Source organism: Chelonia mydas, chromosome 10 (assembly GCF_015237465.2).
Source record: "Chelonia mydas isolate rCheMyd1 chromosome 10, rCheMyd1.pri.v2, whole genome shotgun sequence".
Lineage (NCBI taxonomy): Eukaryota > Metazoa > Chordata > Testudines > Cheloniidae > Chelonia > Chelonia mydas.
In genome coordinates, this window is record NC_051250.2 from 7,365,728 (window position 1) to 7,390,603 (window position 24,876).

The 24,876-nt window shown below is 49.9% G+C and overlaps 2 protein-coding genes across 2 annotated transcripts; one reads left to right on the forward strand and one right to left on the reverse strand.

Annotated features, from left to right (window-relative positions):
* Window positions 1–2,000: 2,000 nt before the first annotated feature.
* GID4 (GID complex subunit 4 homolog) lies at window positions 2,001–12,668 on the reverse strand. The gene is made up of 6 exons (XM_037910866.2): window positions 12,352–12,668; window positions 8,340–8,399; window positions 7,233–7,340; window positions 6,209–6,310; window positions 5,324–5,454; window positions 2,001–3,356 (listed from the first exon to the last, which is right to left on the reverse strand). Exons 1-6 carry the CDS (start codon window positions 12,541–12,543, stop codon window positions 3,293–3,295), a joined length of 657 nt encoding a protein of 218 aa, XP_037766794.1. The 5' UTR covers window positions 12,544–12,668; the 3' UTR covers window positions 2,001–3,292.
* A 143-nt stretch (window positions 12,669–12,811) lies between these two features.
* ATPAF2 (ATP synthase mitochondrial F1 complex assembly factor 2) lies at window positions 12,812–23,337 on the forward strand. Its single transcript, XM_007062749.4, has 8 exons — window positions 12,812–13,467; window positions 16,473–16,517; window positions 16,948–17,093; window positions 17,736–17,833; window positions 19,346–19,426; window positions 20,002–20,114; window positions 21,826–21,941; window positions 22,600–23,337. Exons 1-8 carry the CDS (start codon window positions 13,338–13,340, stop codon window positions 22,735–22,737), a joined length of 867 nt encoding a protein of 288 aa, XP_007062811.2. The 5' UTR covers window positions 12,812–13,337; the 3' UTR covers window positions 22,738–23,337.
* Window positions 23,338–24,876: the final 1,539 nt, after the last annotated feature.

Genomic DNA, 24,876 nt, shown 5'->3' on the forward strand with positions numbered 1-24,876 from the left:
AACAGATTGATGTTGTTATACTAGTCAGCAAACATGACTCCATTCCTAAGACACACACACCAAAAAAACCCATCCAGGCTTTCCAGGAAAGGGAAAAAAAAATTTAAGCCAGAACAGCAAGACATGTAAACTAACCACAGAGCTGATTTTCCTGAAGTGACCATGTTCTAGGTTTGATGTGTGGTGCTGTAAGAGCTGTGTTGTCAGTATTGTACCTTTAAGGCCTAGACCATGGTGTGTGGGAGGGGTCAGCAGACTTTTCAGCTGCCAGTCAGCTGCTACTCTGAAACCAAGAAAGGAGGGGGCTAAGGTGCTCTGGCTAAAAAAGCTAACAATCAGAAAGAGTTTTTCAGAGAACTTTCTCACTATAATTTGATGGTTAGCTTATTTTCTGCTTGCCATTCTAGTCCAATTAAAGCCAGGGTAATTCACTTAAGACAATCAGTTGCTTATTGGATTCTCCAGCCATAAAGCTTGATCAGCAAGATGCAACTTGCTGTTCCTATAAAACAAGAATTGCTTTGATTTACAAACACACACACAAGCGCTCCTTAAAATACATTTCTTTTTAATTTGGACGTTGATAGCTCTGCAAAATACTTCTCCCAGTCCCTTTTCCACAATTAATCATAAATATACTCACTCTGCACCCACATTAGGTTTTCTGTAAAACTTTCACAAGACTCAAAGATCCACCCTCCGACTTACTCTCCCCAAGAAGTCTCACCTTGTTAGTTTTCTTTCACCACAATGCAACATAATTAAGAGCATTTCCTCTTAGCTTAAACAGTTTCAGAAGAAAAAAAAACCCAAGCAAATCAAGGCTTTAGAGAATAAAAGCTTCTCCTTTTCTGAATGTAAGACAATCCTTTAACATTTTTTCATTCCTTTGCAACTTTTGGATTTCAGCTGAAATATGCTTTATGTGAGGGGGAAAGGAGCCCCTTCCATCCCAAATCCCTCTCAAAAACATCAAGTCTCAGTGGTTTAGGAAACACATTAGGAGAGCTTCCTGATTATTAGATGATTCCAGGGACCTCCTGCAACCTGGTTTCTGCATGTGGCCACCACAATGTTTAGAAAGTTAAAGTCTAACCATAATTGTCACAAAAATGTCATAGTGAGGGGTCGGGTATCAGTGACAATATTGCACACCGCTCCAGAGGCACAGAAACAACTAACGGATTAAAAGTATTTGCAAATTTAATTTTTGTTAAAAGGGTCTAAGGAGGCATTAGCGCAGATGGGCCTGATCAGTTTTAGTTTGGAAAACTGAGAAAAATGTTCCATTCATATTTTGTGGCAGAACCACCACCTCTGAAATAGGACAAACCCATCCCAGTGCACAGGAGCAAGCCAGCAGCCCTTGTACTGCCAAGGTGCCTTATTCAAGTCATCGTGTCATCAGAATAGCAGACCTAGACAAGACACCTCTCACCCACCCTGTCCTCTGGCTGTTATCGCAGATCATTTCAGCATTTGTCTTCTAGCCATTTTTTAACTCCATCATTGCTATCAATCAAAACCTACAAGAAGTTCCCTCATCCTTCACCTTTTTTAATACACCAGGTGGTTTCCCATCTAACCTTTAAGATGGAAACCGACTCCTTGCCTGTTTAGGCAACTTTTCCCAAATTTGTCTTCAAGATGGGGTACAGCTAGGATAAACAGGGCCACAGGACAAAGCTTTGAACACTATGTCACCGAGCAGGCTAAACCGGTTCATTTTCTTAAGCAAAATAAACCAAGTTCCCAATGTAGAATATACAAAGTGAGCCCACTGAGACCTGAATGCTTTCCCATTAAGGCTTGAACAATCAGCTCAGCCTCTGCAAAATACAATACGGATACTGTGAAAAGGAAAAGTTAGTTAAAAAAACAGCTTAGCACTCAATAAGTGAAGGGCTTTGCTTTTTGATTGCAAGCGGCAAACATTCTTAAAAAATGATCTGCTCTCTTGGAACAAATCTCCCTTTTCTTAATAGCTTCCCCCCCCGACCCCATAAAACAGCCAGAAAAAAGCATGGTAAGTTGTCCCACGAAAGCCCTGCACGCATAGAGCGTCATATTAAATATACAACTGATGCCAACTTTTAAAATGTCTTTAAAAAAACCTCCCCCCACACATACACGCGCACACTTTGGCACACAAGCCGTAAGTTATTTCACTTGAACGTTTCAAAGTTGTAGGACAGCCACTGTTCTTTTTGTTGTTTTTTTCGTTTTGCCTGGTATAAAGATAGCAAGCAGTGATGTTGGTGGAGCACGAAGAGTAGGTACAAATGCTAAACAGTTCACTAGCATCATTTCTGCAATGCTGCTAAACACTTGTACCAGGATGATTTTTCCAAAGCTGCTGGTTGATTACATACATATATATAAAAACTAATGTAGACATTCACTGTTTTCAATGTGAAAACAGTAAAATGTAATTCTGAATAATTGTGCATTTGCCATAGGGTCCTTGGGAAGAGGAACCATAAAAATATTTTTTTTATTAAAAGTCTTTTTTATTTTTTTACCCTTAAGTAAAGAGCAAATATACACTTAGTAAGCAGAGCTCAGATCCACTTCTACTGAGGGCCTGGAAGTCTTTACATTTAATCTATTCCCCGTGGCATATTGAGACAAAGGAACAGCTTGCAGCTCAGAAGTGGCTAGCGTTCCTGAGAGATCTACAGCTCCGGCTAACCTCATTAGCCAGTACGAGCTGGAGATTCATTAGGTCTTCAAGACTTGTCTGTCTCAGCCAAATGCTTCTGTAGAGGACTCTCCAGATCAGCAGTTCTCTCCACTAGGCAAAGCCTCGCAAATGCATCGACACGCCCAGGCTCTGGAAGTGGCAGCGCAGTCAGAGCGACAAATGTGAACGGCCACAGTTCTTTGTATTTCAACCCATACTAGGGCATAACACGAAACCAAAAGTGCTGAGCTTATGTTTTCTTATTACTCAGAGGAAAAGGTCTTGATTCCAGCTAGGACCAAACTTCCAGAAGGGGGTCAGGAGGAATTTCAGTGATAAAGAAACTAGCTGTGCAAAAAGAAAGTGCATTTAAAGGTAGCTTTAAAACCAGATTAAAGATCAAATTGCCACTTGGCAGGAGGGAGACTCCAGCTCCTGCAGCCATGCTCCTTGGATCGGATGGGCTGACATTCATGCTTTCTTTCACAAGTCCGTTGGGCAGAAGAGAAGCGCGTGTCCCCCCCCACTCCGACAGGGACACATCTCTTGTGGCAGATCACGCTCTCTCCTGCCCGTGTTGTTTTCACTTGGTATCATTCTGTCCACCTGTCATCGGAACTCATAAATGGGTGCACTGTGCTCAGGGACATGAGTTAGATTCAGAGACTGATACCTGAGAGGAAGGAAAAACAGGGAAGATAATGATAAGACACAATGAGCCATTTCCCCTTCCGACCTTTCCCTGAGCCCGGCATCTGTTCAGCTGGTTACACGTTTTAAGGATCTGACCATTCGACTTCAGAATGGAAGCAAGCTCTAAAATGTGCCTCTTCGATTGAATCCTGATTTTCAGCCCCATCACTTTGGATTGTCTACAGCTGGTTGTATTTTGCTGCAAATCACAAAACGCTTTTAAATTAACGTCTGACACATTCATTACATCCGGAAAGAAAAAGCTGCACCCGCATCAAGGGCTCTCAAACTCTTAGACCGTTCCATTCATCGCTGTGCACACTTCCCCACCCATTCGAAATCACTTAACAGCTCTGGCTGTTGCTTACTTTCCTAATATTGCTAAAAATACAGGGCTAATAGTCTTTTCAAGCTATCTAGCAAAGGAGAGCCAGCACCCTAGGACTTGCCTGCTCACCATGGGTCCTTGGCAGAGGCTCTGCAGACTGGGAAGCACCGACCTGAATGAAACCTGACTGAAGGTTGTAACAGCAGAACTGTTAGTTACAAGAACACTCTTCACTCTCTTTTCAAAAGGTCCTCCTCCACAGATGCCTGCTTTGCAGTTGGTCCCACCCAGGGCAGATGCAGAGTGTTGAGTGCATGGAAGCTCAAGTTAGAGGAGACTAGCAGAACAAGAATTACAGGAGAAGCCAATCCTGCAGTGGTGATACTGTACTACTGTTCCCCACTCACACCGCCCCCCAAACCTCTTTTACCCTAGCATGGGAGCAAGTATGTGAGAGGCTTGTGACTTGCTAGTGCCGAGGACACAATCTTACCAAGCCCACAGGCAGCCTCCGCCCCACTGCTCAGGAGAGCACCTTACTCTGCCCCTTGCTAGATGCACGGTGGACCAAGGCCACAGCAGTGCAGCACAGCCATGGCCAGCAGTTTGGCTCCGGAAAGAGCCCCTTGCACGGTGGTTCCTCTATTCCTTTCTCATGAGCTACAGAGATTTCTCGATAGTAAAGATAGAGGGGGGCTAGCTGTTCAGGAAGCCCGCACCTGCTGTATGTGTGGAATTACTGAAGGGGTCAAGTTAGCAGCTACTCACCACCAGGCTTGACATCAGTTATTGGGATGGTGTTACCAAGATGGGGGTATTAATGTAGGGACAGCTCTATAGGCAGTAAGAAAACCCTATTCACAGTATCTAACTGTGCCCCCAAAGCCTCAGCATTGAGCAAGAGCCAAGTCCAGGAAGCAGCCATGAGCCCATGACTTTGACCTGCTGGTGAGCCCTGCAACTAAGTGACTGACACTGGGCGTCAGCACACCATGCTAACAGGGCAAGTGGGGAAGGGAAAACATTCAAAAAGTCAGTCCTGAAGAGGTTAAAAGTGAATCGCCAGCATCACAGAGACAGTATTTTAATCTCAAGAAGCCGAGTGTTCTTCGCTATACTATCATGTGTAATACAAGTCATGGCTTCCTCTCAACAGCCGGCAGCTGAAGAATGAGTCACTCGTGTAGCATACGGTAAGTATGATGCCAGACAAGCAGAAGGAGGGAAAGAAAAGCTTTTGACATGTAGCAATAGTACTTAGCAGCAATTCACCAGCCGCTGCCGGATCTCTCCACTTCAGATCTTTTGACCTCGATTTTACCGTGCTCCATGGCTAGTGAGAGGTACGTGAACGGGCAGAGCTGTCAGACAGAGCGACAAATGCGACACCACTTTTGGTGCTGGCACCTACAGCTGACCTAACCACACACCATATAGAAACTCTCTCTCCAGGCCAGCCTGAGTTTCAGATGCCAGGGGCTGTGAGTAGGGCTGGTGGAACATTGTTCTTTCATAGCACAGTAAGGTCCTACATCCAATCCCAGGGCTGTGACGTGATAGAGGAGCCCAGACACCGCTAGCATCCTTCAGCCTGTAGAAGGGAAGGAAGCTCCCCTTACCATTCTGAACTCCTGTGGTAGTAATAACCCTCTATAGATGCTGCAGACTTCTGGAAGCTGATGTAATAAAACCCAGCAAAGGAAGCTCCGCTGATGTCTTTGATCGTGTGATCTGGGACTAGGAACTGCTCCTGCACAAAAGAGAACAAGGGTTTGTATTTAAAATGGGTTTGAACCTTTGCCTCCCAGAAGTCCTAGGGTGCACATTTGCACTTGTTATAAGTCAGAGGGGTTGAGCTCTGGAAACTCAATAGAGAAAGATGTCAAGTGAGTATTTTATAGCTGTGAATTCATATTAGTCATACCAGCATGGACCAAAGGGACTATTCAGCAGGTATATAGTGACCATTGTTCCCTTTCAGAAGATCTCCACTACGACAGTCTTAAAGGGACATTGTCCATTTGCAACCCAATGTTTTTAAAGAGCACATTAGAAGTCATTTCAGCTTTCACCTGCCAATTTGTGGTTTGACAATCACATTTTCCTGTTTTTAAAGACAGTGGTTTTCTCCCCCTGTAACAGCACGAAAGACCCACATAAATGGGAAGGAACAGATTTAGCTACCCAGTGGAAACAACGAAATTGGCTATACAGTGCGTCAAAAAACACACAGCCCAAAAAGTCTCTCTTATTCCTTCCAGGTACCTACATGTGCTGAGTGGTGCAGAATAACTTGACAGAAGTGCCATTTTAAAGATGTTTATGTCTCTCTCAAGCAAGGAGGGACAAATCCTTAGTGCTGCTACAAACACCCCCTTCCCGGAATCTCATTCTGTATGCAGTGCCCATGCATTTCATGTTCTAAGTGTTGGCAGTTTCATACCAGCTGCCTGGGCCGGGGAAGGGGGGGCCGGGAGGAAACACATCCACAGGAAGTTTTTTACCTTCCACCTCATGAAGACATAGTCCCCGTTCTTCAAATCCTCGTAATCAAAATCATCCGAGTTAAATGTTTTCGCATATTGGTAAAAGGCCTGGAATTTCCCCTGAAAGCATAGGAAAAACAAAAATCAATTCCTAGAGCACAGCTGGCTTTCAGTTAGCAGAGTTTATGAAGGGAAGAACGTGTTAGCAGGTAAGAGTCTCTGGGAACTGCACCCTGCAATGTCAGGAATAGGAATTGATGATCCAGTAGGATTTTTTGTTTTGTCTCCAGGTTTGGCAACTGCAGTGAAGATGGTAAGGGATTGCTGCTGTGACTTGCCAGCAGAGGGCCCAGTAGAAGTGGTGGCTTTTGATATGGGTGCCTGCCCTGGATCAAGGCAAGCTGGCTAGTTAGTCTGGCTTGAATCTATCACACAATAAGGCCTTACTCCAGGGGTGGTCCCTTCAGCCCAGAAGATCATATCATTCGTTCTCAGGAACAGATCAGAGATTCTGGCTGGCAGCACTTGTAAAGTCTGCAAAGAAATCCTCTAGCCAAGCCACGGAAGATCAGAACTGACATTCCTGATCTATGGGCTTGTCTACGTGGGTGATTCTTGCACGAACATAGCAGCACAGATGTCACTGCACTGCTGGAAATCACTAGTGCTGCACTTGGGTAAAGAGCGACTTTTGCCAGAGGAGCTTCCCCTCGTTTCAAACCAGCTGAGTCATGCTGGTGCCAGTCACTTTTTTCACCAGTACAGTGTGTCCACACCAGGGCTTTGCACTGGTGCAGCAACATCAGTGAAGCTACATCAGTAGGGGTGAAAAAAAGCAAAGGAAAGAATCCCTACAGGAAAAAGCAACCAGGAGAAAAGCCAAGAGAGAACTTTCCAGGCTGTCTTTGTATATCAACAACAGAGATACACAAAGCCTTAATTGTTTCTTTTTGTAAAAAAACCCTCTGCATATCCCCTTTAAACAGGTAATGTGTTTGGTGTGGTTTTAGATCTCTAGTTGGTTGCCAATATGTTTAATTACCCAGTGTTTACGATCGACGTCTTCATCTGCATCCCATTTCCGCGTTAAGAAGGGGTGCTTTTTACTGATTATTTCCCCTTCAAAGAAAGTGGTAAGGGTCGGGTATTCCTAGGAGGAGGGTAAAAAAGATGAAAGATTAAGGAATTTTGCCAACAAAAAAACAAAAACCCGGGCCCTGTACAGGAGAGGACACACTCAGATACTGGCAAGCATTTCAGCAAAGAATGACACATCAGCACCAAACCCCCTAAAGTGGTCGGAGAGTTCGGTCTGATGTCCCCCCTCTCTCTGCTTTGCACCTTATTTTATCCCGTTCCATACACTTCTAATGGGGTGCCCCTTCCCATCTCTCTCCCATAGCCCATTTCTTCCCTTCATCTCTCCTACACTGGTCCCCTTGCCCACAATCTGTCTGCTGACTCCCCACACCTTTAATTTGCTCCTTGAGAAGGGATCAGAGGCTATGGTGAAATTAAAGAAAAAGGTGACAGATCAGCCAAAGACAGACAGAAGAATTAGGCTGGATGGGCTTCCCCTGCTCGCATACATTGAAACTATGGTCTATTTTAGAGTTCCACTGCATAGAAATGCTCAGTAAGCTCTACAACAGTGGTGAGCCAACGTGTATCATCAGCTGAAATAAGGAGCCTGTGTCAGGAGAACCTTGTGAGGAAAGGAATGCAGAGGTAGAAAGAAACCGGACAATCTGCATGTTAAACCAGTCATCTTGCTGAATGCCTGAGAGGTCAGCTGTTAATACAGGCAGGTCCTACATGAAAGGTGTGGAAAGAAGAACTTCAGGAAGATCTGGCTTGTCTGGAGGTTTGGGGCAACAAAGATACACGCACAGCCAATTAACTGGTGATGGCAAACTCAGGGCCGCTTCAGCTCAGCCCTTACAGCGCTGCTATTAAGTTAAAACAATTTTTAATTAAGTTGCTACAAAACCATTGATATTTGGTTTACACTGTGTAAAAAAAACAAAGGAAAGGGATGAAGGTACCCAACGGTCCTCTTAATTATGGGCTCAACCTCACAGACCCTCATACCTTTAGCCAGAAATAGGAGAATGGAGTATAGAAAAGGAGTGTAGTAACAAGTGCTCACCTCTGTAAGGCCTTTAATCTTCAAGTATCCACAAAGATAGGAGTTTTCCATATCCACATGCTAGGATGGAGAGCACAAAATCTGTAAGTGTGTGTATCCAGGGTCAAGATACCCAAGTTGGCCCAATGCCAGAGCATTTTGAGCATTGGGCCTTAAAGTCTCAGCTCTGTTAAGGATGGTACAGAACTGCATTGCCCAGCTTTGTTCATAAGTCATTTGTGCTGATCACACAGTGGTATCTGGACTCAGGAGAGAATCATTTAGAGGTATCCACTTTACCTTTTCTGAAAGCGGGCTGGGGAATGTCTCACGTGCTTTCAGCTAATTAATAATATGTTCTACTTGTATAGCACCTTTCACCCAAGGATCTCAAAATGTTTTATGAAGATGGGTAAGCATCCCCGTTTTACAGAAGGGGAAGTTGAGTTGGAAGTTAAGTCATTTGCCCAAGATCACAGCACATCAACAGAGCCAGATCTTCTGATTTGTCTGTCACCTGTTCTAACCACACGCTACCAGCGATCTAGACATCTGCGAGTGACAAAAACAGAGGGAACGTCCTCAAACAATCAGATCTTTCTCCCTCTCCACCTGAAACTCTGGTTTCATCTTTGACTTTGAGGACAACTGTGTGTAAATCGGTCTCCCACCACTTCCATAACATGACCTACCCCAATGAGTTCTCTCTACTTATCTGGCACTAAGGCCTAGTCCCTTCTAAACAACTCCATGACTGCTGCACACAAGAGCCTTCTCTGGAATGTTTGCCATCTGGAAAAGTCTGCGTGTACCTCTCTTTAAACTGTGTCTAACACATACCTGTCTCCCAATGCCTTTGTTTCTCCCCCGCCCTTTTCTTGGGCTTCTGACTGAATGTTCCATTTACTCGCCATGCAGTGTCTGAACACTGGGATACTTTGATTTCTAGAAACTTCTGCTCAGAAACCCACCAATCATCAGATCAGCTCTCAAAGCCAAACGAAGAGTTTGACAAGCCCAGTCATCAAAGGTAAAGATGCATCTTTCCCATCTGTAGCAAATTAAGCTCAATCTTTCACTGTGCTTATGCAGAATAATTGTAGTTAACACTACCTTTCAGATGACATGCAAAACATCAGCGTTTAACCTAAAAGACTGGGTAGTCTTTGGGGGAAGAATAGCTGTAACGAACCTGATCACCCATAGGAGGACTCCATTGACGCTAGCTGTTCCAGGTACTCTTGTGCTGTTGACAAATGTAGCACTGTACGTGAAGATTAACAGTATGGTTTAAATGCTACTCATGTCTGCTGACCTTAGGACTTTGACATTGTTCCACAACACTAACCAATGTGTCAGGCTTCATCATAGCTCTTGTTATATAAACCTCCAGATCTTTTGCAATCCAGCTGGAAACAGAGCTGTAACATGCAGGATGTTTTATAGCAAGAACGTATCAGATATCTGCTTGCCACTTACACACGACCCTACATCTCGCCAGCTCTGTCCAAAGTGATCATGCCAGTGCCTACAACTAAAAATAAAGCACAGAGAAACAATCACTCTAAATAGGAATGGGAGGGCTGCAGAGACAAGTGCTCAGTTAAAGAGATCCCTGCAGCACAGCTGGGCCCAACAGCTGCTCTTGCTTCATTCCGTTCCAGGACTGATTGCTTGGATTTACTCTAATGCCTGGTCTACACTTACAATTGATCAACCTAGCTACCTCACTGAGAGCTGTGAAGGAATCATCCCTGAGCACCGTAGTTAAGCTGACCAAGTTCCCAGGGTAGAAGCAGCTAGGCTGACAGAAGAATTCTTCTGTCAGCTTAGGCTATGCCTATACTTAAACCACTACAGTGGTATGCTGCACCGTAGACACTCACTACATCGATGGGAGGGTTCAATCCACCTCCCTGAGTGGCCGTAACTAGGTCAATGGAAGAATACTTCCATCGACCTAGCACTGGGGGTTTGGTCAGCTTAACTATATCTCAGGTGTGTGGATTTTTCACACCCCTAAGCAACACAGCTGGGTCGACCTAATGTTTACTATAGACCTGGCCTCAGCTATCGCTGCCTGCAGAGGTGGATTAACTACAGCAACAGAAAACGCCTGTCGGTCGCAGTAGGAAGGGCCAACCCTATAGCACAAAGGCACAGCTGCAGTGCTGGAGCTGTGCCGTTGAAGTGTCAGTAGACACGGCTGTTGTTCCCTTGTCAGCAGGAGATCCAAAGGCTTCAGAGCCAGGAACTAGACATGCACGGATTGTGAATCTCAGGGCTGGAGAGCTGAAGTCCCAGTGTGAGCCCCTCAGAGACAAACCACCTGCGGTGGCTGGAAAACCCGATGTCTGGGGCATCTTACGCCCAGATGACTAGTATGGAGTAGTTTCCTCCCCAGCCCTCCTCATGCAGGCTGGCCTGCCATGCAACTACCCACTCAGCCTATTACCCACCCACTCAACCAGTCCCAGCTGCTTGCTTCTTCCTCGACTGAAGCTGAGGGAAGAGCCCCCAGACTAGCAAAGGGTTTTGTTCATTTACTACGTTCTACCCCCACTGCTCCATGAAGGATGAGGGGGAGACATCATTTGCTGAGCAGATTTGCTCTAGCTCATGCCGGGGCAATCTGGGGTGGGGGCCTGGTGGGTCCCAAAAGAGGTCTCACCTGCCTCGCCCAACTCAGAGGCTGTTCTTGTCTGTATTACAGCTGCCCTTGTGTTGCAGGCCTGGATTGGGGGAGCCACCTGCATCACCTCCACCTCGCAGGTGCTGCTGGCCCAAGGTACATTTAGAGCCATGAAGGTCTTCCTAGGGTGGGAAGGGTCCCGAACCTCCCCTGGACATCCACCTCACAGGCACTGCCGGTGCTATTTGGCTTGGGGTCCCCTCCTGATCTCTGAGAATGAAGTGTCCTACAGGCAGGGGGCTTCATGCGGAGGTCTCAGGAGGCAGTAGGTCCGGATCTGAAGAAAGGGGTGCCCTGGGAGGGGGGAGTCGCATGAGTGCATGAGTGTGTGTGTTTTGGGGACAATGTAGATCCCAGTCTCTGCCAGAGAAGGTATGTGAGAGAAGGGGGTCCCTGTGGAGATCTCAGGGAGCAGGGGTCCCCATCTAAGAGAGGGACGTGCTTTAAGAGCAGATATTGCATATATAAATGTTGGATCCTGATCTCTGTGAAATGGGGGGATTAGGGAAAGAGGTCCCCATGGTGTCTTTGGGGGAGGGCTCTCAGGGGGCAGTGGGTGCCTGGGCTCAGGGGGGCTAAGGTACATGGGGGTCCACACTCTGGGGGACAGGTATCATTCTAGGCCCTGGTGGGGCAGAGGTGCTCAAGAGGATCCCCAAGAGGTGCTCTAGGAGAACAGGAAGGATCTTAGGAGAAAGGACCCTAAAAGGCAAGACAGAGTACTGGGGCGGATCCGGGGGGCGGGGGGGGGGGCAGGCGCTCAGGAGGGTATATGAGAGGCACTCTAGGATGAAGTGAGGGACCCCAAAAGGGAGGATGATCCCAGGGGGTGCTCTCAGGGAGAGGAGCAGCGGGTGCTCTAGGGGGGACCCCTGTGGGGAGGACCTCAAGGGGTGCTATGGGGGTCCCAGAGAGGGGGCACGGTAGGAGGACGCAGGGGAGGAACCCAGGAGGGGGCAGGGATGCTCTAGGAAGTCCCCAGAGAAGGGGTGTTCTGGGGTGTCCCCAAGGCGAGGAGCCAGGAAGGGAGGCAAGGGGCACTCTGGGGATACCCGGGGAAGACCCTAGGAGGAAGTGCGGGGGGCACTCTAGGGGGGTCCCAGGAAGGGAGCAGAGGGTGCTCTAGGAGGGCTCCCTAGGGAGGACCTGGGCGGGGGGAGGACCCCGGGAGGGGCTGCAGGGGGCGCTCTCGGGGGGGGTCCCCCAGGGAGGGGGGACCTCTGTGGGGCCCCGGGGAGGCGGCGCGCTAGGGGGAGCCGGGGGAGGAGCCCGGGAGCGAGCGCTAGGGGGAGCCCGGGGGGGGGTCCCGAGAGGCGGGGCGGGGGATCCCCGGGGGCTCACCTGCATCACCACCTCCACCTCGTAGGCGTTGCCCTTGCTGCGCTGCTGGCCGCGGAACTTGGCCCCGCTGTAGAGCAGGGAGGTGGCGACCCCGGGCTGCGCCGTGTTGATGGGGGGCGGCGGCACCAGGCTGGCGGCGGCCCCGCGGCCCCGGGCTCCCCCCGGGCAGCAGCACTCGCTCCGCACCGGCATCTCGGGGGGGTCCCCGGGCGCCAGCGTGACTCGGGCTGCGGGGAGCCGGCCCGGCCGCCTGACCGACCCGGGAACTCGCCGGCTGCCCCCGCCGCCCGCCTCAGGGCCTCCCAGCGGCGCCTCCGCACCCTCTGATTGGCCCAGCGGGCTCGGCGGGGGGCGGGGCGCCGTGCCCATTGGTCTAGTGGCGTCACGTGTGGGGGCTGCAATGCCCCCTGGGCCTCGTAGTTTCCTGTAGGTCCGGGTGACGGTGCAGGCGGAGGGACAAAATAGCGATTATGATGCTGATTGGACGTGGGTGAGCAAGATGGCGGCGCCCAGAGGCAGGGCCGTTCGCCGAGCCGCGGGAGTGAGGGGAAGGCGGCTGTCCCTCCAGCCGCGTCCCTGCGCCCCTGTCGGGAGCGGGAGACGGGCCCAGAGCCATTATATACTCTGTAGGGTTACACAGGGGATTCCGTGGGGTTCTGCCCTCCTCTCTTTGGGGCCCACTGATCCCGGCGGGGGCGATTCTTTGGGCGGCGGGGGGCACTGATCCCGGCCGGGGGGTTCCTTGCGTAGCCTATTAATCCTGGCGGAGGGCTCTGGGGGGGCCGTTGATCCTAGCAGGAGGGCTCTTGGGGGGCGGCGTTGACCCCGGTTGGGGGGCTTTTGGGGGTGGGCATTGATCCCAGCCTGGGGCTCTTGGGGGGAGGGGCGGGCATTGATCCCGGGGGGCGGTCCCGAGTCGTGAGGAGCCCAGGTCTTTAACAGGGCCGGGTCGTCCCCATCTTGCGGTTGCTCGCTGCCTCCCCAGAATGTGGCGCAGTTGTCAGCGGCTGTTCTGCGCCAGGCCGCCCCAGGCCCCACGGCTGTGCCCGGCCCCCCTTGCTGGGGGCCCGAGCCTTTCACTGCCGGGCACGGCACGGACCTACACGCCACCAACAGGTGAGGACAAAGCTGGACAGCGATCCTGCTGCACACGCGGCGGATTTCAACACGGTTATTTCCAGGTGGCAGGGACGTTCATCAGGGGTGGATTTAGCCCGTCCTAAAAGCTGGCTGTGACCACGGTTTATGAGAGGGGCCTGATCCCCTATTTACAGAGCAGGGCGGGCCCAACATTTTGAAGCAGTAGTTGTGGAGACCCAGGTATTTCAAGCCTGATGATGAACATTTATTATTCACGTATGTGCAGGCTGCTGCAGAGGCAAAAGACAACCACACCCCTGCCCCAGAGAGCTTGAAGTCTAATGCCTCATGCCTGTTGCTGACCGTGTGTGAGTCTGCGGCTCTGCCTGCCTAGGGCCTCACAGATGCAGCAGTTAGCACGGGCTGTCAGTTCTGTTTTAGGTTCTGCTGTGACCTCAGTCACCACAGTAGCTGAGTACCTCACATTGTTTAATTTATTCTTTCTCACAACCCCCCTGTAAGGCTGGCCAGTGCTGTGATTCCCCACTTAAAAGACAGGGAACGGAGGGACAGAGAACCTGAGGTCCCACACAAAGTCTGCGGCAAAGCAGCAAATCAAATCCAGGTCTCCTGAGTCACAGGCTAACACCTCCACCACTAGTCCATCCTTCCTTAGTTGTAGAAGTGGCGCTTTAAACATCTTTCCCCTGTGGTTTCAGTAGTTTGTACAAGGATGGTGAAATTTGACCCTTTGTTTCTCACAAGCCAAAACCCTGAACTTGCAATGAAATGCATGTCCTGGAGCCCCATTAAAACAGGACTAGGGAGTGTGTCTTATTGCAGGATGAAAGCTGTGGACGCATGCTTTTATAGTCCTAACAACATGGCATTCTTTAAGTCCCTTGATCCTGCAACTGTCTTGGTCTGGGCAGACTCCCTTTGCCTTCACTGGGACTCTGGAAATCCAGGGGCCTGCATGTGCAGTCAGATGTAGGAATGGAGCCATAGTCCAGGCCCAGTTTGTCACTACCGTAAGGGCAAGGGTTTGGAGAGGTAGCCCATTCTCCCTGCTTTGTGTGGGAAATGGGTCCAGGTGTCTGTCTATCTCTGTAAGTGGCCCAGTCCCCGTGTTAACGCAGCCTCAGAACTGGATCCACAGCACAGGCACGTAGCTCCCAGTTTGGAACTTATTTACCTGCTGTTGCTCTGCATGTCCTCAAAGAGCCGGTCTTCCTATGTTAATTTATTACTACATTATAAAGCCAGAAGGAACCACTGTGATCATCTAGTCTGGCCTCCTGCGTAACACAGGCCCTAGGATTCCCTTGAATTCATTCATTAACATTGACCGTGGTTTTTGTTTGGGGCGGGGAATACTGTGGGTGTGACGACTGTTAGTGCAGGGATCTAGCTGTGTTACGTGTGGGCGCAGTCAGGGAATTAGCAGGTGCCATTCATGCCATTTCAAAGTCTATTGGTTGTGCCTGGCAACAGTGCAGGTGCCAAATGGAAACGGCTTCTAAAACCGGGGCCCTGTAACCCCTAGCAGTAGATTTGCTATTGCACCAGATTGGCATCAGACAGGTGCAGCTGGGAGGGAGATCCTCAGTTTAAAGGCCTGGGGAAGACCAAAGAGATCATTGCTTCCCCAGTATATTAAATTGCACGCTGCAGTATACATCTACATGAACGCAGGTTTGTGCTTTATGGGCAATGCTCCTGGATCCAGCCAGAGGGCGTTCAGGGCAGAATGACAGGCTAGCTTGTTGCTGTAATTTAGAGGCTATTCTAGACTCAGGCACATCGTCGGCTTCCGTCTGAAATCACACCCGAGGGAGCTGTTTTAAAAGCTGGCTGGATATTGGTGACCCACCTAAGCTACATGGGAGTTGTAGCTCCTGCTGATTGGAATTGCTGCATCTCTCCAGCAGGTGGAACAGCTTTGACCAGCTGAGAAAAGCTCCTGACAGGTCACTGGAACACTGGGGTGACAGCAAATGACATGTTAGTGCCATGGTTTTTTTTTTTTTGTTTTTTTGTTTTTTTTTTTTTGTGGTGGGTTTAGTTAGGAACGGCTCAGCTAACTGGAGAGAAAAGGGCAGGGGAGAAGAGGGGCCGGTGGGAGGGAAACAGGTGAAGAGACTGGGAGAGCTGGTTGGAACAGTTGATCAGCACTGGGCACAGATAGTCCAGTCAAAATTGCTGCATATTCTCTGAGTGTCCTGCTTTGGCTTCTTCTGCCCTGATCAGCTGGAGTCTCTGGCTCCTCCTCCTTGCAGGTGTCCCCCAAGGCCACCTGGTGTGGGGAGGAGAAGCAGCATCTGGTCCTAGTGCCCCAGAGTAAACAGCATTTGAAAGCTATATGTAGAAAAAGATCAGGAGTGTGTAATATGCCGACTCCGTATTCCCCTGTTGAAATACATGGGACAAGGATTGCTTTGACAAGGGACATGGGGGGAGGGAGGGATGGAGGGGAAGAATGGTGCTATAAGTTGGGTGTCTCCCTTTTACCTGGGCACAGCTGGCGCTTAGGAAGTGGGTGGGGGGAGGGGTTAAAACTAGAATGGATGACCAAGTTGTATCTCTGGGGTGGCTCTTTGGCTTCAGTGGGCTCACAGCAGGGCTGAGCCTGGCTCGTTACTAAGCCAAATGAGCCATAACACCCTTGTCGAGGTCATGCCCATTGCTTTGTATATGGGTGCCGCACAACAGGCGTGAGACTACAGCTGGGCGCAGCATGCTAGAGGGAAGCAGCTGCTCTGCTTAAAGAGGGGCCCCTGGTTCATGGTGAGCCCTCTCCCAGGACAGGCCTCGCACCAAAGCCCTGAGGCAGGTCCAGAGGGACTCAGGCACATGGGCTAGTTTAGAGGGACTCTGAACCAGCAAGGTTCCGAGATGAGAGGGAGGCCAGCTGTGCCATGCTCAGCACTGCCGAGGAGAGACGGTATGTCAGATCTGCAGTGAGCGGGGATGAGGAGAGGGGCTTGACTGTTGTTCTTCTTGCTGCTTTCTGAGTATATTAATTTCCGCCCCCCCCCCAGAAAGGAAGAGGTTTTACCAGAACGTTAGCATCTCCCAAGGCGAAGGTGAGTGCTTCTGCCAGGAGTCTGGCCGGGTGTCCGACGCGTTGCCGTTTGTGTGACAGCTGGGCACAGGGAAGGGTGGTTATGGAACGCGGGCCCTGCCTTCCGGCAGATGCTGGCCAGGCCTGGAAATCAGACCTTGAGAGCTAGCTTTGTCACAAACCTGGTTTGCCCTTTCCCCATTGGCTGGCAAAACCATGGGAAGGGAAATGGCTTCCAAGAATGGTTCTTGGAAATTCTTTTCTGGTAGAGCGGGGCCCCTAAGACCTTCAGTGGGGAGACTCCTGGGCCAGGTGTATCACTGGCATTGCCCGGGGATGAGTTTGCTCCCTTCAGCTTTATCTCTGAATCTGCCCCCTGTCTGGGGGTTGCACATGAATCGCTCGTGTGCTTTACCCTGGAATCCCGCTGGGTTTCTAATCTGATCCCCCAGGTGGCTTTGAAATAAACCTGGACCACAGGAAGCTGAAAACGCCCCAGGCCAAACTCTTCACTGTCCCCAGTGAGGCCCTGGCTATTGCTGTTGCTACAGAATGGGATTCCCAGCAGGACACCATCAAGTCCTACACCATGCATCTGGTGAGCGCTGTGGGCTTTGGTGGAAGGGGAGGCTCCATAGTGAGCCTCGAGGTGGGAAGGAATCTAACAAGTGGTTTCACTGGGGCCACTGCTATGGACAGCCTCATCTTGGATAAAGATGGAGCATAGCATGCTGGGAACTGTAGTCTGTGCAGGCCCCATCGCTGAGCTAAATACATGAACTAGATTGATGTATAAAGGGGCTAAGTCTAGTTTTTTTTTTTTTTTTTTTACACTTTCTTGGCTTTTGCCTGACCCACAGTGCTGGGGCAAAGCACGTTTCACCTGTTAGCAGCTATTGGGTCTAACCCTAGGGTTAAAAACTTCCCCCTAACATGGGCCAAACTCCCATGTGAATGGGACCTGACTTGCAGCTGGAAATGCTTCTCATCCAGATTATTTTACCCCAAGGCCTCCAGCGTGCTCCCGTCCTGTCATTGCTCATGGGAGCACTGTGTTTATGGGCCTGATCCAAAGCTGGGAAGATTCCCGTCTCCAGTGGGCTTGGACTCATTAACCTCCCGGGCTAGGCTTTGCGTCACTATAGCTTAATCAGTCACTAGCATGATAAGGATTCTTCAGCTGTTGTCTGGGACCTTGTAAAATCAGAGCTGGCTGGTGTAACTGCCTTTTGTTTTGCAGACCACATTGTGCAACACAGCTTTGGACAACCCATCTCAGCGAAACAAAGATCAGATAATCAGAGCAGCTGTAAAGTTCCTGGAGACAGATACTATCTGGTAGGGGACTGTCTAGGCTTGCATTTCACTAGGGAAACCTCTGGCTTAGAAGCCAGGGCAGTCTCATTGCATTATTATGGGTTATTGCATCTTCCAGCTGGGCAGACCGGAAGGGTGTCTAGAGGTTTGGAAACACATTAAGCTAGGTGACTAGTTGGCACAAATGTAGCCTTTGGGACAAATGCCCTGGCTTGAACAATGCCTCTGCCCTTCTCTTTCTGTAGAGGTGCAGCCCCGGCAATGACTCCAGTGTGTAGTACGTCCCCTTGAGCCTAGCAGCCAACGTGGATCAGAGGACGGGTCCCTTCTAAAAGGGGACCAGCACAGAGCTACTCCTTAGGGGTAGAGAAGCACAACGCACTCATAGTGTCAACATAGTGCCCCCCCCGTCTCCTCCAAACTCATGAACCCCAGGGAGATTTCACCCCCTGTACGGGGGGCCAGTTCAGCCCTGGTGTGATAGGGTTCAGCTCTACTGAGACTTTACCCTAGGCCTGAATTGCTCCCCACAAGATGTTGCTCTCTGTAAGTATTTGGCCGTGCAAGCGCCTTGGATTTAGCTGTACAGAGCATGGCAGTTTCCGTGCTGGGCCTTAACACCTGGTTTGCTCTAGAATTCCTTTCTGCTGTATTTTATTTTTTCACTGAACCCATCGGCCTGCCCCGTTGAACTCCAGGAGCTCCGACTAAGGGATCAGAACTGTCTTTGGCCTTTAAGGGTATGTCTACACTGCAAAGAAAAACTTTGGCGCCGAGTCTCTGAGCCCAGATCAATTGACTTGGGCTCGTGCTGCGGGGCTACAAATAGCCGTGTAGTTGCTCAAGCTGGAGCATGGGCTCTGAGACCCTCCCCCCTTGCCAGCTTTTGTGGAAGTGTTTTTTAAAACAGATAGCTAACAAGTTCGTGCTTCAGGGGTCAGTGCCCCTGCTCTGACCACTGGACAGCACTTAATCCCACGGCCAATTTAGGGCCTGATCCAGTGCTCACTGAGGTCGACTACTGGCCCATTTGATAGTGGACAAGTCTATGGCCTTCCCTGTGCCTCAGTTTCCCCATCTGTAAAACTGACTCGCCTTTGGTCAAAGTGCTTTGCAGCCTGTGGCTGCAGAGGTCTCTCGTGGTGTGAAGCAGAACTGTAGGCCGGCACTCCGCCCCCACAGTTATTTCAGGAGGGCACAGGCAGAGACCTGGAAGTGATATCACAGCATCAGGCCCTAAATGTGGGCAGGGCTGTGGGAGCAGCATCCCTCCTTACAGGGATCAAGAGCTGGCTGGTGGTCTGTCCAGCAGAGGGCTCTGGATCCGGGGGAGGGTCGTCAATGGAAGCTCTTCCTTTCCGTAGCCGGCAGCATACGCATTGAAGCTTATGGTCGGTACCTGCTCTTCAAATACTGGACTCCCCTTGCCATCCCTGAAACAGGCTTAGCTGCCCGGTAGGTTTGCTCCACGTACTGCATGAAGAAGGCCAATGATTTGTTGGTGAAGGTTGTTTTCTTGTTGCAATGTTCTAGCTACAGGGTGGAGGAGCCAGCCGGCCTAGTAGAACTGCAGAAGAATGAGTGGGATCCCATGATCGAGTGGGCTGAGAAAAGGTAAGAAGTCAAAGACTTTTCCCCTCTCGTTGCTAGCTGCCCTCTCTGTGGTATTCCGAGGGTGCTCGTCACTGCACTATCCGAAAACCAGTCTTGCTGGTGACAGTTTAGTTCACGAGCTATTCTGGGGCCAGTACGTTGGGCTATGGAAAGAGGCACGGAGGAGGCTTTGGAGGGCAGAGACTGTACCTAAGGGGTGTCAAGTCTCCAGCAGCGAGGAGCTGCTGTTGGCCAGTCTCCAGCGTGATGTCTTGGAGATCCTTCATGGTGTTTCTCAACCCACTGAGGAGGAAGGGAATTAGGCTTGTAAATTCCATAAGCAAGACCAGATGTTGCTGCACATACAACATTGCACTGACTGGCTCTGTGAATGAATTAGAGCAGTGCAGTGTGGGTAGAAAATGTCCCCACATAGACCCCCAGGGACAAAAGCAGGTATAACCCCAGCCAGCATCAGTGAGGGTTGTATCTGCTTATGCCAGGCCTAAATTTAGCCAGAGTCTTGCTTCATAATGATACTGAGGCTCACGTCTCAGCGACTAATCGTTTGTCTGGTACCATCTAACTCATTTCAGGTACAACGTGGAGATCGGCTCCTCTACTAGCATCATGGGACCAAACATCCCAGCCAGGACCAAAGACACTTTCACCAGCCATTTGGCATCTTACAACATGTGGGCACTGCAAGGTACTGAGGACGACTTATCTGGTGTGTCCATCCATCCCGAGTACACGAAGCACCGTTAGCACATACCCCTTTTCCTCTCTCGCAGCAGTGACCAGCACAACACAAACGTTTCGGGGAAGGAAGGGAGACTTTAAATCAACAGGGGGAAAACAAAGGGGGATTGTAGTTTAAAATAAATGAATCCAAGCTAGACGTTTAGTTCTAGCTCTGTATGGCAGGGGCTCTCTTCATTGTACAGTGTCTTGTTGTATTAGGCCCTGATTCTCTCAGAACTACTGATATTTATTTTTTTCCTTAACATGACATTTTCAGGTGATTTCGGTCCAAAATTTAGGCTTTGTTACCAAGAAAAGGGGTTTGAAACCCCAAATGCACAGAAAAATTTTATGGTTTTGTGACCCCCTCCCCCCCCCCAGTAAACAAAAACCCCTTGAGTTTAAATTTAAAATGTAAGAGCTGTGGTTATTGGCAGCCCAGTTGTTCTTCTCTTGTGAAACTGAAGGAGATCCAGAAAGTGAATCTGACTGGAAATGAAGGTGAAACTAACTAATCTGTTCTCATTGCTCATCCTCCTTGAAGCACAAGATGTGAATAAACAGCAAAAATGGTGAAAAGTGCCCAAGACTTTAAAAAATTCTTTCAGTTCAGTGGTAAAGATTTTAAAACGGATTTTTACCCCGACACGTCCCTTCTTTATTCCTTGTGTCATTCTCCTTTCAAAACAAAAATGTTTTAAACAGAGTTGATTAAAAACGGCTTTGGAGCTGTGCTCCGGCTCCGCTCCAGCTCCAGGCAAAAACCTGCAGCTCCACTGCTCTGGAGCTGCTCCGCGGGCTCCGGTCCAAAGCCCTGATTAGAAACCCACCAGAATCCCTGGCTACCTCGTCAGAAGACAATGAGACACTGAATTCCTAGTAGAAAAGTGTGCTGTCTGTTCTGATTTCAGGGCCTCCTCAATCCTTCCTGCAAACATTTCTGGTCACCTTTTGTTTACAGCTTGTGTTTAGGGTAAGGTCGGGGGTGCTTCTTTTAGTTGATTGGTTGGTATTTTGGCACGTCTGTCTTCAGCTGGGGACGACAAGGCCACAGGCACCAGCTGTTATATTCCTGGGCAGTCAGTTGACTATCAATCCCCAATCTGGCCTTGACTCTAGCTGATCACTTAGCTCAGATTGAGCGTGAATCATGCTTCGTCTCCTCCCCTTGCCCTGTACATGGCCCTAGTTTTTAGTGGCGCTCAGCACCTCCAGCTGTCACAAATGCTCATCATCTCTGCAGATCAAGACCCTTTTTCTCTCTCTCCCTTTCCTGGATGGTTGTGTGTGTTCTCTGATCTCATTCCCAGCTCTTCAGCGATAGGATGTGAGCTCTGCCATTCTGCAGAAGGGAATCCTTCCAAATTTGTATCCAGTGGTGTGGCATTATTACATTACAAGGGTGTGTTTCAGAATGAGAGAAAGTGGTTTGCAGTCAGAGCTGCAGCCATTTGCATCACAGTAACAATGGATCCTGAGTAGCAACAGAAATTTCATGTGTATTAACTGTGGACTTGACTCTGTCGAGTGCATTGATCCAAGGTGTGGGGGATCATCTACCCATCTGATCCTGCCGAACACGTTATGCCCTGGCTGCACCTTCAGAAGGTGTGAAGAATCCGACGTGATTTTGTATAAATACCGTGGTTCACGTTTGCTATTTTCCCCCCTCCCAGGTATAGAATATGTGATCACACAATTGAAATCTCTGATTCTGTCCATGGGACTGATTGACAGACACATTCCGGTCGAAAAAGCTGTGCTGTTGTCTCGCCTGGAGGAAGAATTCCAGGTAAAGTATGTTCCAGAGCAACCCTAGAATTCAAATAGCGATAATCTCAGCGGGAGAAGTGATCTCCCAGCACAAACGACTGGCCACAGAACTGCCTGCTATTACAGGAGATGGTCACTGCGCCAGGCTGCCACTGGTCAATACAGTGTGAGTGGTCAGCCACGCAAGTCACATGAGGAACAGCCAAAGGCGCTTTGAGTCCAATCTGCTGAGGGCTGTGGATTTCTTTTGCAGAACCTGGACTGCTGTTTTTTGGCCCTCCTCTAGCCTGCAGTGCAAAGCCAAGGAATGGTCTTGATTCTTTGTATTGGCCAGGCCTAAGCATTTTGCCAAGGACTAAGCTAATGCTAACGCGATGGTTGTGAACAGAAAAAGCTCTGTTCTTGCACCAAACCATCCTTGACCCAAAGTCCAGTGAACTTAATGGAAGTCTGACTTGAATGAGCTTTGGATCAGGCCCTAATACGTTGCCTTCTGCAGCCCCTTTCACCTGAGGGTCTCCAAACGCAGGGCAGGCACTGGTTACTGAGGCTTTGTGCCACTCCTGGGAGGTATTATCTCTGTTTTACAGACAGAAAAATGGAGGCCAAGAAGTTCTGAAGTTCAAACCCCTTTCTAACTAACTCTTGAGTGAGCTGATTGTTCTCTCTTTTCTCAGATCCAGCATTGGGGCAACGTGGAGTGGGCCCACGACTATGACCTGTACGAGCTGCGTGCCCGCACGGCCGCTGGGACCCTCTTTGCTCACCTTTGTTCAGAGAGCTCAACTGTAAAACACAAGCTGCTTCAGGACTGAGGCTCTGGGGAGTGACGCGTTAGGCAGAGCCAGAGAATGCCCAGTACAGATTACAAATGCAGCCTGGTGAATTGGAGCCATTGGCTGGCAATCAGCGCCTACCAGCGTGGTGACTTAGCACGGAGAGGGCCATGACTTTATAGTGATTCCTAGCGGAGGCATTTCTTCCCTAGCTTGGCTAGTGCTGGGGGGTGCCAGTGACTCTCAGCAGCCCTGACTTTTGTTACAAAGGCAGTACAGTCTGAGTTCCCTTCAGCCCCAATTCAATGCCGTGTCCCTGGCTGTAGCTCAGCCAGTGTTTATGATCACTCAGAAGGGTCTACATTCTAGCTAGTCTACATTCTACCCTCCAAGGCTCCCAGCCGTGGGACCAGAACCCCAGCAAAAGGGCTTCGGTAAGGCAAGGCAAACACTCTAGCATAGGTCCCATCTTGGCATCTGCCTGCCCATGGCCCACGTTTGTTGCTAAAATCCAAAGTCATATCTTTGGAGACAAGACCCAGCTGTACCTGTTCCTCACGCAGTAATGTGCTTCTGCCCCTGTGCAAAGCTGGGCTCAATCCCAGTTTGATTAAAGGCGTCTCTTGCTAGATACTGGAAGTCAGTGCATGTGGTCAGTTATTTTGTACTTCCCCACCGCACTGTGGGATGCGCGCTGCCTCTCTGCCCAAGAGCGCCCAGACAGCAGCAGAGCCATCTGCTGGGGACACACAGAGCCATCGCTGATTGACCTGTCTGCTCCCCCGTCTGTGTCCTCTGCCTGAGGATCTCCATGCTCTGCTCTGTCGCAAGCACGGGCCTGCCCGCCAAGGACCGGACGGGAGCTCCCCCTTGTTTTTGGACTAATTCTAATTCCCCAACTGTCCGAGGCCCTGATCCTGCAAAGGCTTATGCACATGCTCAACTCTGAACTTGGAGCAAACCCACTGACTTCAATGGGACTCCTAATGCATAATATGTATTGAGCAGGCACGTATGACCTGTGGGATCAATGCCTATGCCTCACCCAGCAGGCCTGTGCTGTAAAGTTCTGATCTAACCTGCCTCTCTCCCCCACGTTCAGGGGTGTTTGGCCCCTGGGCTTTCATTTAGGCTTGTCTCTGAAGACTTCAGACTCTTAAAGGAAAAGAAAATATCAGCTGGGCAGTTGTTATGAAAACCTCCTATGAGCATGACCACCCCTGGAATCCTCATTTAGAATCAGTTTCATTTCCACTTAACACTCGGGGGAATCAGTAGCACCAGGCATTTTCATAAGTGACTACAGACTTGGGGCCCCTTCATTTCTGGGCGCCCAACTACACACGTAGGGCTTGACCTTCCAGAGGGGCTGAGCACCCGCAGATCCCATTGATTTCAATTGGAGCCACGAGAGCTCAGCTCTGCCGAAAAGCCAGAGCCCATGTGCAGCCAGTTGGTGCCGTTTCTCAGTGAGCAGGCATGGTGTTAGCAATGACCGGAGGAGAGCCTGCTCTCAAACCAGCCCAAGGGAGGACAGTGTTTTGTCAGCTGAACCAGAGCAACTTCCATCAGCCCATGGGAAGGGCTGGAAAATTTGCCAGGAAAGGAGGAGTGGAAGTCTTGGGGTATTTGGCCCTTTCCCAAACTGTGCACAGCCACATCCGTTCCACAAGCATGGGTTTCCCTTCTTCCGCCCCTTCAGTGCCCTGCCTCCAGCAAGAAAAGGAGTCCGAGCTCCCTGCCAAGCAAATGGAGCAGCTGCTGCTGAGCGAGGAGGGAAAGTAATGACTCGGCACTGAGAAGCTTCAGCAGAATCATTGGTCTCCCTCTCTGCTGGTCAGAGGCCACTCCAGGCACGCTGCAGGAAGCTGCCTTAGTGTGGGGCAGAGGAAAGAGAAGCCTGCCGGGAGTGCACAGCCTCAAACCTCAGGCTTCCTGGGCCAGAAACCCACGATTGTTAGGGAGGCAGCGGTTAGCCCAATGGAGAATGTTCTCTTCCCCATCACAGCCTCATGCCAGCTGCTGCATGAGTCCCAGGCTCCTAAAGCTGCCTTCCAGGCATGGCCTGGTGTTGGAGAATCGCAGCTCAATCAGGGACCCAGCTGTTTGTGAGCTGGCTTTGATTTGCACCATAAGTCTCAGAGGGCTTCAAAGCAAAATCCTCAGCTCCTCTTTAAG

Excerpts from the sequence above, each read along its gene's own strand:
- GID4 (XM_037910866.2), bottom strand. The coding sequence starts at position 12,543 with ATGCCGGTGCGGAGCGAGTGCTGCTGCCCGGGGGGAGCCCGGGGCCGC. Across the intron at positions 8,400-12,351 it reads AGGTGGAGGTGGTGATGCAG|CATGTGGATATGGAAAACTC; the intron begins GTGAGCCCCCGG and ends TCTCCATCCTAG. Across the intron at positions 6,311-7,232 it reads ACGTCGATCGTAAACACTGG|GGGAAATTCCAGGCCTTTTA; the intron begins GTAATTAAACAT and ends CTATGCTTTCAG.
- ATPAF2 (XM_007062749.4), top strand. The coding sequence starts at position 13,338 with ATGTGGCGCAGTTGTCAGCGGCTGTTCTGCGCCAGGCCGCCCCAGGCC. Across the intron at positions 13,468-16,472 it reads GACCTACACGCCACCAACAG|AAAGGAAGAGGTTTTACCAG; the intron begins GTGAGGACAAAG and ends CCCCCCCCCCAG. Across the intron at positions 16,518-16,947 it reads TAGCATCTCCCAAGGCGAAG|GTGGCTTTGAAATAAACCTG; the intron begins GTGAGTGCTTCT and ends CTGATCCCCCAG.